General features: G+C 36.7%; 1 protein-coding gene across 1 annotated transcript; it reads left to right on the forward strand.

Annotated features, from left to right (window-relative positions):
• Positions 1-555: 555 nt before the first annotated feature.
• Positions 556-15,267, forward strand: LOC138357805 (probable ATP-dependent RNA helicase DDX10). The gene is made up of 15 exons (XM_069314946.1): positions 556-794; positions 1,786-1,942; positions 2,150-2,350; positions 2,640-2,790; positions 4,022-4,143; positions 4,316-4,437; positions 4,929-5,130; positions 6,153-6,315; positions 6,827-7,013; positions 8,607-8,783; positions 10,313-10,470; positions 10,886-11,142; positions 11,481-11,614; positions 12,848-13,108; positions 15,037-15,267. The coding sequence occupies exons 2-15, from the start codon at positions 1,811-1,813 to the stop codon at positions 15,170-15,172; spliced, it is 2,403 nt and encodes an 800-aa protein (XP_069171047.1). The 5' UTR covers positions 556-794; positions 1,786-1,810; the 3' UTR covers positions 15,173-15,267.
• Positions 15,268-19,487: the final 4,220 nt, after the last annotated feature.

Raw genomic sequence — 19,487 nt, forward strand, 5'->3', positions numbered from 1 at the left:
GGTTAGGTTAGGTAGGTTAGGTAGTCGTAAAAACATTAATTCGTGAAAACTTGGCTTATTAGGCAAATCGGGCCTTGCATAGTAGGCTGAGAAGTGCTAACTGGCTATTAGGTACGACATATATATGTATATATATATGTATATATATATATATATATATATATATATATATATATATATATATATATATATATAATGTGTATATATATATATGTATATATATATATATATATATATATATATATATATATATATATATATATATAATGTGTATATATATATATGTATATATATATATATATATATATATATATATATATATATATATATATATATATATATATATATATATATATATATATATATATATAATATATAATATATATTGTGCGTGTGTGTGTGTGCAGAAATAATATTAATAAAACAACGTCGTGTAGTGTACTCTATATATCAAAATATATTACTTTGAAACCCATATCAGTCACTAAAAAAAAAAATTTGGGCTACTCATATCACAAAATCGCTACTTTTAGACCCTCAGTTCGCTACTTTCAGCAATTTGGATGTGACAACACTGCTGGCGATGTAAACAACGTCGTGTGGTCCAGCAGGGCTCTGGCACGTGTGTCGTCTTCAGTATTTACCGGAATTTACCTGAGGGGCCACTGGCACTAGTGGTCTCGACGAGGATAGGAAGCCAGCGGCTTGTCGAAGGTCCCCCTTCATCCATTGTCAAGTTTGCCATCTGCTTTGGGTCAAGATGTGTTTCTCTGCGTGTTAATTCTCCCTCATAGGTCAGTCTCGCCTCCCTAGTACGGATATATATATATAAAACCCTGTATGTTCTTACATTCTTGTTCAGTCATTAGCACTCATAGCGTTTCAGTCAAGTCCTTAATAATAATTTTCCCTGTAATACCTGCCAATTCGTTTAGCAACCAGGTACACCATTCACTGCAGAGTGAATAAAGGCTACAGTTAAGGATTGGCGCTCAATCAATCCTCCCTGGCTAGGATAAGAATTCAGACGAAAGCACTCGCAAAGCACCAGGCGAGTGTTGTACCACTGCGCCACAAGGACTCGTGTGATAGTCGAAATCTGTCTTAGTGTGGGAGTTGCAACAAGAAATCACTTACTACCCAAGACAGTTGGATAATGGATTTTAAAGCCTACTAAAATTTACCAAACCCAACCTAACCTAGGCTCATATGGCTTAACCTAACAATCTATTTGGGGTTAACAAATAGAAAACGATCTTTGTTATAGGATTGTTTACAGTTTAATTGTCCCCTACTGATCTGTGTGACAGTTTACCAGTTGATTGGCAGTTGAGAGGTGGGACCAAAGAGCCAAAGCTCAACCCCTAGCAAGCACAACTTGGCTAGTACAGTTGTGCTTGCTCATATTTGTGTTCAATATGATTTCATTCCCTATTGTTGGAGACAAGAAATCTGTTACTGATTGAGGAACCTCCTAGGCCAATTACAGGTCTGACCTTTCCCAGATTGCAACCCACAAGAGTTGTCTAAATCATGGGTATCTATTTTCTATGGGAATTGAACCTGGTACCTTTCGATTGTGAGCCAGCTGTGCTAACCACTGTGCTACGGGAACCATACATAATAAAAACTGACAACTGTTAAAAGATAAAGCTAGAAAAGTGACCAGAAATATATCAATACTATTAAACAGTTTGCTTAGGCCTATACAAATTTCTTTGTTTATTTTTAATTACCATTATATAATAATTTCTGCCTTGATATAATATAATTTATTCTTTCCAGAGAGTTTTGGCAAGTCAGATACAATATGGAGAGGCCAAAGCCTCAGAATAAAAAATATGGCTTTAAAGGTAATAAAAAACCTCAGTTTAAGCCCAAGAAAAAGCGAAGCGAAAAGGAAAAAGAAGAGCTAAATAATATTGAAAATCTTAGAAAAGAGGTAAGTCAACCACTGTAATTTCATGTATGTCTCTTTATGTGTACTTGTAAATGTATAATGTATATAAAGCATCTGTGTACTATGCATGATACTTACTGTGTACTATACAGTAGATAATCAGTTGATAAATAATATCTAAAAAGAGTGGAAAGTATCTGTAAAGTGGTACTGTATTCAGCTTAAATGCTAATAAGTTCTTTTTTTCAGCTTGGTGACATAAATCCCGATGAAATTCAAAACTTTTCAAAGTTGCCTTTAAGTAGAAAAACTCTGAAAGGTCTCAACGATGCCAAGTTTTCAGTTCCCACCAAGGTACAGCGTCAGTCTCTTGTGTTTTCCCTCCGTGGTGTTGATGTTGTTGCGGCAGCAAAGACAGGCTCGGGGAAGACATTAGCTTTTATAATTCCTGTAAGTAACCAAACAAAGCAAGCATTGATTTATGTATAAAAGATGCCTATATCATTAGAATTTACTTAAGTTTATGAACAAACCCTTCAGTTCACGTTAATAAAACATGTATGTATACTGTATAGGAGGCCCACAATATGTACTGTACTTGTCTAAAACCATAAGCATTATTAAGTTTATTTTTTCTAGCACAGTACTTTACTATTCATTTTTTTTTAGGTAACTTGATCCATTTTGCATTATTAAACTGATATCGGATTATTCTGGACTCAAACATTTTGCATTTCAGCTTTTAGAAATGTTGTACTTCAAAAAATGGACAAGCATGGATGGACTTGGAGCTCTGGTCATCACTCCAACACGAGAATTGGCTTATCAGATCTTTGAGGTGCTCAACAAAATAGGAAAAGAACATGACTTTTCTGCTGGTCTTGTTATAGGTAAGAATTTTTAGTTTTTTCTACTAGCCTTTTCCTTGAAAGTTATGTTAAGATTTATTTTGGCTATATTGGTACATGTTTAAATATATTATGCAGTATTTGATCCCAGATTTTTATTTGTTATTTTTTGTAACAATGTAATCTCATTGACACACTTCTCCAGCACTAATGTGGTCTCCACCGACACTCGCCTCCCACACAAATGTAGCCCCTCATCGACACTTGCCTCCAGCACAGATGCTGCCCCCCTCCCCTTCACTTAACACTCGCCTTCAGCACAAGTGCACCCCTTACCGACACTTTCCTCCAGCACAAACGTAGCCTCCACAGGCACTTGCTTCCAGCACCACTGTAACTCCCCTCCAATACAGTCTCAATCCCATCTAAGATTTAGATAGTATATATTTCAGCTGAAATGTGTATGGACAAAATCTGGGCTGTTATGTGAACTTTAGTCCACCTTCTATTCTAAGCATAATGGAGTACATATAATGTACAGTATTATGCCTAGAATAAGGTACAGTATATGGTATTGCCAAATTAATTTTTCTTTCTCAAGACCTTTGCACATTTATCATTGATTTTGTTCAGTATGACAGAAGGTGGATTATTATATTCTCAAGTTTGTATTTTGTACTCATCACTATAAATTATGTTATTGAAGGATTGATTGTATAATCACCTGTAGCAGAAATGTAGTCTCACTGACACCCACTCTCTGTAAGGATCTAAACTGTAATCTCTTTACCACATATAAGTGTCATCAGTTTGTCTCGGATACTGCACTGTATAGCATACTTTAAGTATCTCGTACTTTTTTCAGGTACCATATGTACTATGGGCCTTATGTTAATGTTTTATCCCAGATGGAAAACACGAATTTAATGTACATGGTTAATTGTTACTTTGCTGTGTTCCACCCTGCTCCCCTTCCACCCATATATTTGCCTATTTACTCTACTATTCCTAAGCCAAATTAAGAATTTACTCGGCTTAAAAATGTGACCTTACTATATTTACCTTCAGCACGAACAGATTTAAAATTTACAGGAGTTTCTCAATAGTAGTTGTCATCATATATTTCTTTTTATACAAATATTTACCAGTTTTATAGAAGGAAATTGAAAAGTGGCCACTTTAAATAAATTCTGACTTCATCTCATAGTATACAGTACAATGTTTGATATATTACACTTGCCTTGTTTAACATATGATATATTTCTTATTGTAGGTGGGAAAGATTTGAAATACGAGTGGAATCGTGTAAGCACCTGTAACATAATGATCTGCACACCAGGTCGTCTCCTACAACACATGACAGAGAACCCAGAGTTTGCAAGTGATAATGTACAAGTAAGATTCAGAATGAATTTTAATGTCTTGTCAGGCCAAATTTGTATACAAAGAGCATAGGATCACAATGTCTGTGGGAGCAGCAGTAGTATATATTTACTCAGAATGGGGCTTTTGATAAGTTCAAAATATAATTTGAGAATTTTGCATATATGCCATTTTGTCCTAACAGATGCTGATTTTGGATGAGGCTGATCAGTGTCTCTCGATGGGGTTTGCCGATACCATGAATTGCATTCTGCAGGAACTTCCATCTGAACGACAGACTCTTCTGTTCTCAGCAACACAAACTAGGTATAAATACATATATATATAAAATTTAATGTTTAAGCATATAGATGATGCCAGGTGTGTGTGAATTTGTTTTTATTTGCCAGTTTCTGCTATGTATTAACCAGTATTCATTGTACTAGTTGTCATTGTAGATAATGTTTATTGTAAAGATCTTCACATTGAAGAACTGTTTATTGAAAATTGTCTGATGGTTATATTTATGGTAGAGATTATCCCATTTATTTGCATATGTATTCACCAGGATAATTTCCTTATTTGTAAATAAATTTTGTAAACTTTTCCTTAGTTTAGTGTTGGATTTTCCCTGACTTAAATCTTATATTTTAAACCATTTTTTCTAAACATGATAAAATGGATAAATTTAGTTGCTATACTTTTAAGTGTATGGAAGCTCACTTTGATTAAGGATGTACAGGACCTGCATATTTTTATACTTAAATGACGTTCAGGCAGTTTTAAAGATAAAGAATTAATCACAGCTTCCTTTACAGAGATGTCAAGGACTTAATTCGTGCCGGCTGCAACAAGCCTGTGTTTTGTTCTGTTCATGAGCATTCTAAGACCTCCACACCAAAGAGTTTGAAAGAGAGTTACGTAGTTTGTGATGCTCACAACAAGTTTACATTCCTCTGGTCGTTCATTAGGCATCACAGGAAATGCAAGATTCTCGTGTTTTTAGCCACATGTAAACAAGTAAGTGTCCTGATGTAATTTTAAGCAGCTTAGTCTTTGATGATGGAACTCTCTGCAGGACCTTGGCTTCAATGAAATTGATGTCCATGATCTAGCATAATTTTGCAGGTTTTTTTGGTTTTCTAATATAGCAAAATGAAAAACATGGGTATTGATGCAAAATAGAACACAAAACAATTCATGCATATAGAATAAGTTTAGGTTCAGAAAAGACCTGGTTAAGTACTGGTTTCCAGATACGATTGTTGATTTATGGAACACTTTGCCAGGTAGCATAATAGATATGGGGTCACTGGATTGTCTTGTGTCTAGATTAGACAAATATATGATTGCTTGTGTTTGGGATAGACAGTGAATAGGAATTGCACTGCATGGACCACTGTGCCTTATGCAGTTCTCTTAATTCTTAGGCTCTCGTGTAGACATGTTTGTGCAGTTATTAAAATACCTGTTGACCCATGTAATACACCATGCAGTCTAGGGCATACTCTCCCTAGAGGCACTAAATAAAAGTCAACTTCTGGAATAACTTTTTCATAAACAAATGGCATAGTGATGGGATGCTATCGTCCTGTTAGGTAGAAACAATCGACTTCATTTGCATGAAGAACCCCCCCCCCACCCACTTGAGTTACCATTATTAAGTTTCAGTGAGTAAGTTATTCGTTCTTTGTGCACAAACCATGGAAAGTTTTTTATAAATTCAAGGTTTAAGCAAATAGTAAATGACTAGCCAAAGTCACATGATTGTGTGCACATTTCTGATTTTTTGGGGGGTGTCGAGTGCCTTTTCCTTAACTTGGTTTCTTTGGTAGACTTTGTTTTAAGCTGATGGCATGAAGGATTGTATTTGTGTTTTTCAGGTACAATATATGTTCAATATGTTCTGCAAACTTCATCCTGGTTTGTTTTTCAGGTACAATATATGTTCAATATGTTCTGCAAACTTCATCCTGGTTTGTTTTTCAGGTACAATATATGTTCAATATGTTCTGCAAACTTCATCCTGGTTTGTTTTTCAGGTACAATATATGTTCAATATGTTCTGCAAACTTCATCCTGGTTTGTCAGTAATGGGCCTTCATGGGTCGATGCATCAGCTGAGGCGCATGGCAATTTATGATGAGTTTTGCCAAAAGAAAAATGCTGTCCTTTTTGCAACTGATGTTGCTGCAAGAGGCCTTGGTGAGTATGTGTGTTTTGGTGTGGTAGCTACCCACTTTCCTGTCTAGGGATTTTTTTTTTAGTTTAAAAAACCCGGGCAGGTTTAAATAACTTCTTTATCCTTTAATATGGTCCCTCTTTATCTTTAGCTAAATGGTTAAATGTAATTAAATTTAAACTTGCATTTTTATCTTTTGATTAAATCAAAATCTAACCTAGACAAAATAGGCTTTTAAGAAAGACTGATTTTTTTTTTACCAACTCTTGAGTCGTACTTGCATAGTTTACAATGTACAGTACATCTTACCAGGTGATAAATATGTAGAATAACTAATTGAGCTCGGGAAATTTCAGTACGTACTTAGAAATGACCATATGCCTTACTGAGAACAAAAACAATTTTATCTTTGTAGTCTATTAAAATTCTCAACATCATGAGAAATTTATGGAAAGACAATAACAAAATTTGCCTTTTGGAAAGGGAATCTATAGACCTGAATGGAATAATTTAAAAAGGGTTGATTGTTTTCAGATATTCCATCTGTTGACTGGGTGGTACAAGCCGACTGTCCGGAAGATGTGACTACGTACATTCATCGTGCAGGCAGGACTGCTCGTTACTCGAGGAGTGGGGAGGCTATTCTTTTATTAACGCCCTCGGAAGAAGGGGCAATGATTGCAAATCTGAAAGCAAAAAATATTCCAGTGGAGAAAATAGAGTGAGTAGAGTGTGTTCATGTTTCCAGGAGTTCCGTTATGTCATAAGCACTACAGGCTCATTTTATTATAGAATAAATTCGTGTTGTGTGCAAATGCTAGTGTTGAATTTGTTGATAGTATGCTAAATCTCATTGAGGATAAGAATTTGCCAAGGCTGTTATGAGTGATGGTAATAAAAGTAAGGCCCTTTTATGTCTTGGGTGCGGTACACGTCCAGTTAGTCTTCAGCATGTCAGCCTTGAACACATCAGCCTTAAATGTGTCAGCCTGATTTTTTAAAATTTTGATTTGATTTTGAAAATGGTTATATATCCTTGACTTGTACTAAAAAAAATAGTAATGGATAAGTAGTTCAAATTAGGATGATGTAAAGTAAAAAGAGAGGGGGTAGGGGGATGTGGTTTGTGCTCTGGTAAAAAAAAAAAAAACATGTGCATGGAGGCATTGATTCCTTCTCTTGGATACTATTGTGACATTAGTTTTCTTAAATATCGATTAAAATAAACATTTTAGATCTTACGTAACATAATTGAATTAAAATAATTTAGCAAACAAATGTGTGTGGATTTAGAAGATTAGAGTTGTATGGAAAAGTGGCAAGTTCTTATAGCCACGCACAGTGTATATTTTGGAGAGAATAAAGATTAAGGATGATCAGACCACCAACCAGGAAGACCTGGTCAGGGACCGGGCCACAGGGGCATTGATCCTTGGAACCAGAGTGCAGATTACATAAATCATTTTGGGTGCATTTCAAAATTTGGTAATTTTATGTAAAGTTTCTGTTCATTCAAATATTGTTTAGAAATGAACTTCCACACTTTGTCACTTCTTGGACATATGAGCTATTTCTTTTTATTATTCAAAGAAAGTGTCATTATTAATTTCAGTTTGTTTGGTAAGAATTAAAACTGTACAGTGCTTGCATGATTTGTATACAAATATAAAAATGCACCAGGTTTATTGCATGAAAGATAATGGCAATCCTCAGAAGACTGCTTTTAATAGCTTGTTCTGTTTTGTTGTTTGCATCCACTTGACCTGGTCAGAACAGTGATGACCTTCCTACTTGTATTCAATATATAATGGTCCAAGTGAGAGGGTCACTTGGCCCTCTCATTAGTACAAGTGTTACTTATTAGCACTTGGACTAATGAGTAGTTTGGCAGTGATCCTTCACTGCATTTAATATCTCGTCCACTTACCCCCAAACACAGTATAGTCACACTGGCTAAGCACTTTCTCCTGATGCTGGTGCTGCATAGTTTTCCCAGCTTGACACCTTCTTTTGGTAATTACTTAGTTTCTCCTGATGCACAAGAAAGTCACCATTAACTTGATATATCTATGAGAAAATCTTTAGGGCAGTGTGTGTAGAACTGAAGTCATGTCTTGGGTCCCCCCAGACGGGCACATAACCGACTAAACCCTGCTGAGCTTGAAAGCAACGCATCCTGAAGTCCGGCCATATTTACACAGCATCTTTCTTCTGATAATTATCTTACCATGTTTTTCCACAGGTGACAGTTGCTTGCAGCTCTATTGCTAAAAGATACATTTTAAAAATTAAATATGTTTAATGTCTCTTCCAGTGTTGATCCTTCTAAAATGCAGAGCATCAATGTCAAGATTGAAATAATATTGAGTAAATACACCAACCTGAAAGAGGAGGCAGTGCGGGCTTTTAAAGCATATTTGAAACACTTGGCTGTAATGAAGGACAAGAAAGTGTTTGACATCTTTTCCGTTGACCTTGATGCCTTTGCCAGGTAGGTACTGAGGGCATCGTTGACTTGCATGTTGATAGATACATTACTTCTCCCCCCTATTCTTGTTTTCCCCTTACCTCGTAAATGGTACCTCGTAACGGGGTCCTGTAGCAAGAGTGGTCTGTGTCCTCGGCTCACAATCAAGGGACCTGGGTTCAATCCCTAGGCAGAACAGAAATGGTTGGTTACCTTTCCTTTCACCAGATACCACAGTTCACCCAGGAGTAATTGTTGAGTATTGCGTCCTGGGGGAGGTTGGTAATTAGCCTAGGAAGACCTCATAATCCTATGTGAAGGCTTGCTATCCCCGACAACAGAAATTAATTGCTTTAGTTCTAAGGGCTGTGGAATATTTTTAGCCGAATGTTAAGTTATTTAGTGGCCATTGTCTGCATTCTAACAGGCATTCATAACCCTGTAGGCCTAAAACAAATTATCATATATAAGGTTGTTTCCTTTGTGAAAAATATCCTGACTTGGCATTTATTGCTGAATCTACAAGACAAGTTGGTCAGGATTGGTACATACAGTACATGATTTTAATCTTCATGTATAACCACTTGCACTGCTTGAGCACAGCCAGGATCTTCTTGGTAGTTCCCAGGATCACACAGATAATTTTATGATACAGTATAATAGAAATACAATATGTTAAAAATAGTAGTACTGTAGTACTTGTGAAAGCAATAAATTTGAAGCATATTTATTATATATTGTAGATATGAAGTACAATACTGTAAATGCCAACTTACATGTGAGGATGTGCAATGAACCATATACCATTTTGTTGAGGATCTTTATATAAAAAGCTTATAATATATATGGAAGAAATGCCAAGGTTCATGACCATTACAGAACAGTATTAAGTAATTAAACTTTTGTATTTTTAAGATCAGTTAGAGAATAATCTTGTAATCTGTAAAATGGTGAAAACTTTTATCTTGAGACGAAGCAGACCAAGTGAACGCTTACTGTAAAAGCTGTAAGTGTACTGTATGCCACCAACATGGTAGAAAAGCACACAGAATAGGTGGACAGAAAATAAGTTATTAGACTAAACTGAGTGCAAAATAAGTAATTGAAGATGCCCATAGTAGTCAGGGCTTTTGCAGAGGAAAGTGAGGTTAATTAAATCTAGTTGACATGGAGTTACATGGATGTCTAAGTAGAAGCTAGAGTAGTACACAAACAAGAGAGAAAAGGGAGTATACAGTATACACTCACTGTTCGAGATAATCTCGTCCCTTCAATTTGATGCTTATGAAGACCGTATCCATGAATGTGACCATTATGCTTTATATATTGTTTATTGTGGAAAAGTGACAGACAATAGACTAATGAGTAGTTTTTCCTGTAGTCATGTGCCTGTAACTAAATAGTGTACTGGCACAGTATATGTGTTAGAAGAAATTTGTGTCCTTTTCAAATATAAAAATTTAAGAAACATGGTTTAAAAAATTATATGGTTTACTGCTAACACTACTCTTATTGCTTTCCATGCATATAAATAAATAATTGTACTTCAATAGGTCATTAGGACTAGCAGTCACGCCTAGAATAAGGTTCTTGGAAAAAAGATTGAAGCAGAAATTGGGCGTGATGCCAAGTGCGGCAGAGACCGACCATGTGCAGCAGGGACCTGACTTACCATTGAAGCCAAAACTCACCACACTTGATTTTGGAGCAGGTAAAATTTATACATTTGGTTATTCCATAAATATATGATAATACTCAAGAATATGTTAAATAGTATGAAGCATATGATATTAAGAGAACATAAATTAGAGGGTATTGAGTAGATTGCTTCAGCCTCTTGCTGCCCTTAAGTGTAGGGATTTTTTTTTTATAGTCCTGCATGTACATTAGACTGACTGTTCTGTTAGTACTGTATACATAAGAATAATGTAAATAAAGTATATTACACTTGTGTCAGCATTCTCAGGAAAAAGATAACATGCAGAGGACAAAGTCACCAAATAATACAAATAAAAAAGTTTATTTAAGATAGTAGTAAAGTAGCAGTCATAGACAAAGAACAGCAAGTTAATAGTAATGAGGCTGTAAGTGAAAGATGCAGTGCAGTTAGCATATATTGCCAACAGATGACAGTGATGAAGACGAGGACGACTTCCTCAGCAGCTCTAAGACTCAGAATCGGTGGATTGGCCAAGATGAAACAGAGGAACCTAATGACAGCGACTCCAATGTTAACCAGGAAATTACCAAGACAAGCTCCAAGAAGAAGCCAGTGACAAAAGTTGCGGCCATCAAAAAGTTATTAAAAAAGAAGTTGCAACTTAACCAAAGAGTGGTTTTTGACGACGAAGGTGATATGGTAATGGATCCCACTAGGCAACAGGTAAGCGGGATATGTACAAGACATTGATGTTATAGTATTTTATAAGCATATACTTGGAGCTCTCTCTCTCTCTCTCTCTTTTTTATTATTATTATTATTATTATTATTATTATTATTACAGCTCTTTAGACTTATCCCTCCCCTAAAGCCAAGTGGCTTTGCCTTCAGCAGAGTGTTGTTTTCCTGACTTTATGATGCCTAGGGATTTGTCTCGGGAGAGGAAACTTGGGGCTAGCGCACTTTATTGTATTTATATAGTAATACATGGTAATAATGCATGTATGGGCACAAGAAGCAATGCTACACAACACACACTATGATCACGTTTCATGTTTCAGGTTTCCCAAGCAGCCCTAGCGGATGGTGAGCAAGACACTAGTGGAATTAACATCGCCAAACTTCAGGAAATTATGAAAGAGGAAGACCGCATTGACAAAAAGTTACATGCTGAGAAACTAAAAGAAAAGAACTGGTAAGTGTATTTATGATATGCTTAATTTCATCACCATTGTCCAGTTTCCACTTTCCAGGACTGGAAGACATCAACCAGAGGAAAAATGTAAAAAGTATGTAGAAAGAAGGTGTTATAGATACCTGTAAATAATATCATTCATCCATACATTGCATCAATCGGGTTACAGGATCACTGATGAAACGAAATCACTACACTACCACAGTCATCTCCAGTAGTTACACAAGAGCACGTGTACAGTGCTTCTTGTGAATTGTCCTGTAAAACAACTACATTTTTCTTCCTCTGCTTCCTCCCAGCCTTGTCCCCCCAATATATCTTGTGCAATTTTTCACTTGGGGGGGGGGGGGCCTTCCTTTCTCTCGTACTCGCTCGCTGTGGCCTTCCTTCCCTACTGTCGTCAAGTTCACTTGAAGACCTACTACTTAAGAGGTAGCCTTGTGAGGAAAGTAATTTCTTCTTGGGGCTATTAGTATATGCAGATTGTGATTTCTCACTGACTCCGTGTGTCTTATAATGCAGTACAATGCATATATACTTTGTTTATGAGCTTTGCTTTTTTCCCCTTAATGAATTTTTCAGTCACACTGGTGACTTATTCCATATATGCGACACATTTAGACTTATGTAATCCTTTCTGAGCTATAGTAATTCCTTGTCCAAGTCTGTGGCTTTGAACCATTTGAAAGAAGCTTTTCAAACTCGCTGGCAAAATAACCAAACTATTTAGCCGTCTTGTTACATAATTTTTATGAATCGAGGTAACAATGAATTCCTCAGAGTTCCTCATACTTGTAACGTTTCATCTCTCTGCATATTTGTTCTTGTCAGTTTATATTTCAGTATCCTGTCCATTCTTTAATCCAAAACTTCACTAGTGTAGGTGTCAAAACAGACATGTCCTCACACTACCTTCACACTCATCCCCCCCCAGTCCTCCTTGTGTTCACTAACATTAGGCAGGATTTGAGCCCACAGCCCAGTGTCACTTTCATCATTGAAGCTGTGCTGTTATGTAACCTGTTCACCTATTGTTTTATCCATTATAACAGTCTGACATAGCTTAAACAGTAGAGGTGATGCAATCTTTGGCAGCAGGATGTAAAATAATAGATTTATTTCATCATTTGTGAAAAATGTTAATTTGTTGGCCATTTTAGGTATTTCCCTTGAGCCCAAACATTTTTTAAGTGATGAAAAGTACAAATATGTAATTTTATTATTTTTTTATAGGGTAAAGAAAAGAAAAGAAAAAGAAGCTAAGAGGGCTGAAAATAGGGAGGATGAAGAGGAAGATGAAGAGAATGAAGAGATAGATGAAGAAGACGAGGAGAGTGGTGATGATGAGTTTACTCAAAATATCATAGATGAACTGCCAGATCCTGATAAGTATTACAATAAGGATGAAGAAGAAAACAATGATGAACGTGACAGCAGTCCTGAGGAGAGCAGCAGTGGCGATAGTGAATCTGAGGAAGAAAAATCTAAAGTTAGGTGAGTACCACTATGCTTTTGACACTAATAGTGTGTTGGTTTAGCACTTGAAGAGTGTTATCTAAACTTGTCACAACCCCTTCAGGTCCACATTGCAACAATCCCTTGCATATTGTCGCATACAATCTCTTGTATACTTTCACATACAGTCTGTCGCATACAATCTCTTGCATACTGTTGACTGTCCCATGTCAGTCAGCAGGAGGGGGAATGGAATTTCAGTTATATTTGAGCGGTTTTTCTCCTTGGGGGACTTTTGTTTCCCTGTGGGCAAGGCTGAGCTTCTCTATGAAGTTTTACTTGTCATCTATGGTGTTAGTATCCCAGTCAGCGGCCTGTTCGCTCAGATCTGTGGCAGAGATGCACAGCAGTGTCTTGGCCTGGTCAGCCAGGGGTCAAGATACTAGTTTATTCCATTTTACAGAAGATTTGGGACAATTATATTCTCAAACAAGATATGAGCAATAGCAGGTTTATTCCATGAACATTTTCTAGAATGTTAAGATGGTAAATAACACACGTGTCGTACCAACACACAAAATCAATGATGAATGGTGTTCTAGATGATCAGAACGTCCCATTTGTAAAATATTTGCATCTTTAATACCTTACATTAAGGGATCTTTGAAAAGGATTCTTTCAGGATGCTAAAGACCACAGATTAAAGTACCAACTCTGTTTAAGTCAAGTATTGATGTACACAATAAGGGGAAGGAGTCTTTGACCCTTTGCTAGTCACCTGCATTGCTAGCTTCTTCTTTGGGCTTTTTGGGGTTCCGTTCCCTGGTGCCTTTTTCTGCCCTTACTCAATGTTTTCATGGACTTCTTGGCTCTGGATTGGGGCTTTGTGACCAGCACTTGCCAAGGTCATTGGTTTCCTCCTTTAGTCAGTTTCACAGTATAATGCAGATGTTTGCGGCTGTGTGGCATGTACTGTAAGGGGCTCGAATTCCTCTGGGATGCACACTCCAGCACCATTTGGCCTATTCACTATAGTGTTACCTCACCTGGGAGGAGGAGAAGAGGGGGAAGGTTCTCGTCAGTCCCCTTTTGGAGCTGGACACTGAGTAGCTCTTATGGGTTTGGTTCTTCGTGCATTTCACATTCAGAGAATGTTCAACAGTCTTGCAAACAGTCTGTCCTGTTTTCTTTGTCTCCACAAAGTGGACCTTTGTGGAGACAAAGGAAACCTGCCACTGCCTGCCCCTGGCTGTGAGACTCATGGGGTCCCAGAGGTGGACTTCTTTGCATTGGAGTGGAATCAATGCCTCCTCCTTTATGCAGCTCTGTTCCCCAATTGTGAGGCCATGCAGTTGGTGCCTTTTGGCTGGACTAGTCAAGGTTGGGGAGTTTCTGTACCATTTCCTCCTAGTCCAGCTGTTGCTATAGGTCCTGGGCCAAGGAGGAGTCCTTCTGGTGGAGTCCTGACTCCTTGGTGGCTGGCTCCTAACTAAAGTTGATATACTCCATGGGGGGGCACATTTGAGAGGTTTTGTGCAAGAGACTATAGTTACAGTATATACAATGTGGTTATTCATTGAATTTTTAGAACTTAGTTTGACTCGATACCAAGTATTTGGTATTGCATACTATAGTAGTTTGAGCTTTTGAAGCAGAAATTATATGGGAGCAGTTTCATATTAAAAGTGTGAATGAGTGGGAATTTTGTGTATTTTAATGTAGATATTGGATAATGCAGCAGATACACCATTACTTGACAATACTGTACTTTTTTAATTTAGTTACAATAAATTTAGGTTTATTTTAAATTAAAATAAATTTCTATATAATAAATGTAAACTAAGGGAATCCATGCATTCAAATAACTTTTCCAGTGAAGCTTTATAGTCATTTAAGCTAATTTTTGTAAAGCTTTAAACTATAAAGCTACTAATGTGCATTTATTGTATCAACATTCTTATTTTCAGTGGAAAAAGACGTGCACGTGACAAAGCCCGCGAAGTCAAGCGTGCAAGATTGGCACAGTCCAGTAGTTTGGGAGCCCTTCCAGTAGACGAGCAGGAGGAACTCGCTCTATTCCTTCTCCGAGGTAAAAGACAATAAATGTTTCACTACATAATATAACATTTGTTTGTTACTTCTTGACCACTTCATATTTATCTTGAATAAAAGTTCAGAAAATAAAAATAGCCATATTTTTCACACGTTTCATTAAATCCTTCCATCCAAAACATTCACATCTTTGGTATATACCAAAGTTCTTTCTAGTTATGAAAATAATAGTAATTTCTAACTATACATATTCAGTACAACTGCATATGTATATAGCTTGCGCATTCATGTAGCTTTCTCACACATGTGTATATATATATTTGTAAGTGTATACTGACAATAGATTTTCGTTTCCTGGCCGGGGAAGATTTACTGGACGTCAATCCTTAACTGTAGCCTCTGTTCACCCAACAGTAAAATGGGTACCTCTGGTTGTTAAACGATTTGGCGGGGTCGTATTCCGGGGGAACATTAGGATTAAGGACCTGCCCAAAACGCTATGTGTGCTAGTGGCTGTACAAGAATGTAAAAACACTTGTATATATATGTATATTTATTTACTTATAAAGAAATACCAGAGCAATCAATTTATTATAGAGTTCGTGCATCCTGAGGATGGTCAGTAACTCAACCTTGTGGGACTGAGCACAGAGGACGGCATGGAGACCTTGTGGGACTGAGCACAGAGGACGGCATGGAGACTTTGTGGGACTGAGCACAGAGGACGGCATGGAGACTTTGTGGGACTGAGCACAGAGACCTTGTGGGACTTAGCACGGAGACCTTGTGGAACTTAGCACGGAGACCTTGTGGGACCGAGCACAGAGGACGGCACGGAGACCTTGTGGGACTGAGCAGAGGATGGCACGGAGACCTTGTTGGACTGAGCACAGAGGACGACAGAGACCTTGTGGGACTGAGCACAGAGGACGACAGAGACCTTGTGGGACTGAGCACAGAGGACAGTACGGAGACCTTGTGGGACTGAGCACAGAGACCTTGTGGGACTGAGCACAGAGACCTTGTGGGACTGAGCACAGAGGACGGCACAGAGACCTTGTGGGACTGAGCACAGAGGATGGCACGAAGACCTTGTGGGACTGAGCAGAGGACAGCACAGAGACCTTGTGGGACTGAGCACAGAGGATGGCACGAAGACCTTGTGGGACTGAGCACAGAGGATGGCACGAAGACCTTGTGGGACTGAGCAGAGGACGGCACAGAGACCTTGTGGGACTGAGCACAGAGGATGGCACGAAGACCTTGTGGGACTGAGCAGAGGACAGCACAGAGACCTTGTGGGACAGCACAGAGTGCTCCAAAATCATTTGCACCTATGAAGGCAATTGATTACCATCTCTGCCTCAGAGCAGCAATATTCCGAGAAAATCAAGAAAATCTAGTTGACTTGAGGCAAAGTTAAATAATTAATAATTATTATTATTAAAATTATAAAGTAAGGTGTATAGCTCACCTATGGTATACATAACTACCACTTACGGCTCCTTATTTTAGTATTTTGGAGGATTTTATGGCTTAATATTGACTGTAGTGAAGTCGTCAGCGAAGATGATAGCTGTTGACGGTATGTTAAATTAGTTAGTTAGTAGTAATAGTAAAAAAGTTATAATAAGTCTCTATTCTGTGTCGACTAATGTTTCAACCCATTTATTTATTTATTTATTTATTTATTTATTTATTTATTATATATATACAAGAAGGTACATTGGGTTTGTGAGAATACATTGGATAGTACAGTATTTACATTCTTGTAAAGCCACTAGTACGCACAGCGTTTCGGGCAGGTCCTTAATCTAGCAGATAATTTTAAGTAGGTAATTTCAATCAGAATTGATAAATGATAAAGATACATTACAAGAGAAAAATGAGACGAGAGAGATAAGTAGGTATATTAAAGCTCTGATTGATTACATTGACAGCTTGATTAGTAATTTAAGGGGGCGTTTTTCGAGTATCATAAAGTTGTTGTTTAGTGTCAACCATTATTTTTGTCTAGTTGTATATGAAAAGGGCTACAATTGTTCGAAGTTTCAGCACTGTAGCCTAAATAGTAAGGGAGATTTTTAATGTTTTTATTTTTTTCAACGAATTTTACACATTTTCAAGTGTAAATTTACAACCACACCTTTCAGATATAATCATTCTAGTGACACATTAACATATAATAAAGGATCTCTAGCAAAAGATTTTCCAAAACGTCTTTAGTTTTCCTAATACAAATAGTCTAAGTTCCCCCCCAAAATTATGCAAGTATATCATGTTTATTGCTATTATAAAGTCAATAAAGAACTCGAGATAAAAACATTTGCAAACGATTTTAGAGACATAAAATTTATATATAATGTGTAAGTTTCATGTAAATTGCATAAAAAATGAAAAAGATATTCATGTTCAAGTAACATAAACTTTCAAGTAAGTAAAAAATAAAGTCTAAGGTGTTGCCCTCTGTGGCTGAAGTTGACATCAACAAATTTCCTCCAAAATTGGCACCCTTACAGATAGGCTTACGTGCAGTCAGCTGTATAAGTTTCATGCAAATCGCCCCATAAACAAAAGAGAGATAAAATTAAAAAAAAAAAAAAAAAAGTTTTGACTTTTTTTTTTAACTAAATTTTTTGTTAATAAAACTAATTATAATTTGTTTTTAATATATGCTATTGTGATACCTGTGAGTCATAGACATGATTTCAGTTGACATTTTTGTTTGATAATCTTTTTTGACCATTTTTGAAAATTGTTGACACATAATTCAATATTTTTTTTCATCCTTCCTATTTATGCTACGATGCTGAGACTTGGACCAAATGAAACCCTTTTCATATACAACTTGTCAAAAAAGTTTGATTGAAATTGAACGAGTTTTAATTTTTTGCATATTTTGTGAATAACGCCCCCTTAAACAAGGTTAATAACTTATTAAATCAAAGGTCTTTTTATGTCAGAAGAACGGCAGAAACTGGATCTATATATGAAAACTCTTTCAGGACAAAATTTAAAGTAAAACTAAAGATATTTGTAGTTGTATAAAAGTTGCATTTTTCATCGGTCGTAGAGCCGGAAATCCGCAATATTCATCTCTGAACAATGCTTATTTCACGCAGAATCGTTAATAAACGTAAGATTTTTATACGTCTCAAGAAAGATAGAAACATAATCTTCATTTTAAATGCCTTACCATGGGCATATTTGTATTTAAAGCGAAGATACGTGTATTTTTCTAATCGGCGAGCTCCGATCCCGCACAGATCGAGCAACGGAGTAACTCTCTCTCAGAACAATGCTTATTTCACGTAAATTCGTTAATAAACGCAAATGTTTTTATATGTCTCAAGAAAGATAGAAATATAAGCTTCATTTTAAAGTTCAAGTTCAAGTATGTTTATTGAGATAAGCAATAAATACATCTCAAAGGGATAGAGTAGCTTAGGCTATTTCTACCCCCCTCTACTTCAAGTCCCTCAAGGGGCGCACAAATTCAGTGAGTACAAATAGACATATAACAGTACAAGAATCCCATTTAACATTGCATACAGCAAGTACAGCATATAATTGTTACATTCTTGGGACAAAATTCTTGTAGCTCCTAAGTATACTGTCTATTATACCATTATCACACATCCAAACAATTTGATGTGGTACACTATTTATTTCCTTATTTCTATATTTTTCAATAAGGTGACACTCTAATACATAATGTTCTAAGGTGTGGGCGTACGGCATACTACATAATTTACACTCCTTATCTTTTTCACTGACATCAACACCGTATTGCCAGATATATTTATATCCTAATCGTAATCTCATGTAAATTGAATCCTTCCAAGTAGACTTTCCTTTACCATAAGTGAAGGACGAATTTGTATTTATTATTGAATAATTCTTAAGTGTGTTACTACTGTCCACCATTGCCATTCTCTTTATCATTTCTTCACCCTCCTGAATCACCTTGAGTCTTGTTTTTATTTGTTTCAAGGTTAACTGACATACAACATCAACAAGAGTTTTTTCAGTGGCTCTCTTCGCTATGTCATCAACTACCTCATTCAACAGTATTCCCACATGTGAAGGGATCCACATGAATCTTACTTTATACCCAGTTTTTTCTAGTCTCTTAACATTCTCTCTACACTCTATCACAATATTCTGATATACTGGGCGTCTGCTATTTAAAGACTAACGCTCCTCTGCTGTCAATAAAGAAGCAAGCATTTTTACCACATTTGACTACTTCCTGTAATCCTGCTAATACTCCTTGGAGTTCAGCCTGCGTTGAAGAGACATTGTCAGTTAAGCGGCATCCAATAACAGTATCTACAGTGCCGATGTCAGTGTACTCCCTGATCAA

The sequence above is a fragment of the Procambarus clarkii genome, chromosome 80 (assembly GCF_040958095.1).
Source record: "Procambarus clarkii isolate CNS0578487 chromosome 80, FALCON_Pclarkii_2.0, whole genome shotgun sequence".
NCBI classification, from domain to species: Eukaryota; Metazoa; Arthropoda; class Malacostraca; order Decapoda; family Cambaridae; genus Procambarus; species Procambarus clarkii.

Excerpts from the sequence above, each read along its gene's own strand:
- LOC138357805 (XM_069314946.1), top strand. The coding sequence starts at position 1,811 with ATGGAGAGGCCAAAGCCTCAGAATAAAAAATATGGCTTTAAAGGTAAT. Across the intron at positions 11,143-11,480 it reads TGGATCCCACTAGGCAACAG|GTTTCCCAAGCAGCCCTAGC; the intron begins GTAAGCGGGATA and ends TTCATGTTTCAG. Across the intron at positions 13,109-15,036 it reads GAAGAAAAATCTAAAGTTAG|TGGAAAAAGACGTGCACGTG; the intron begins GTGAGTACCACT and ends TCTTATTTTCAG.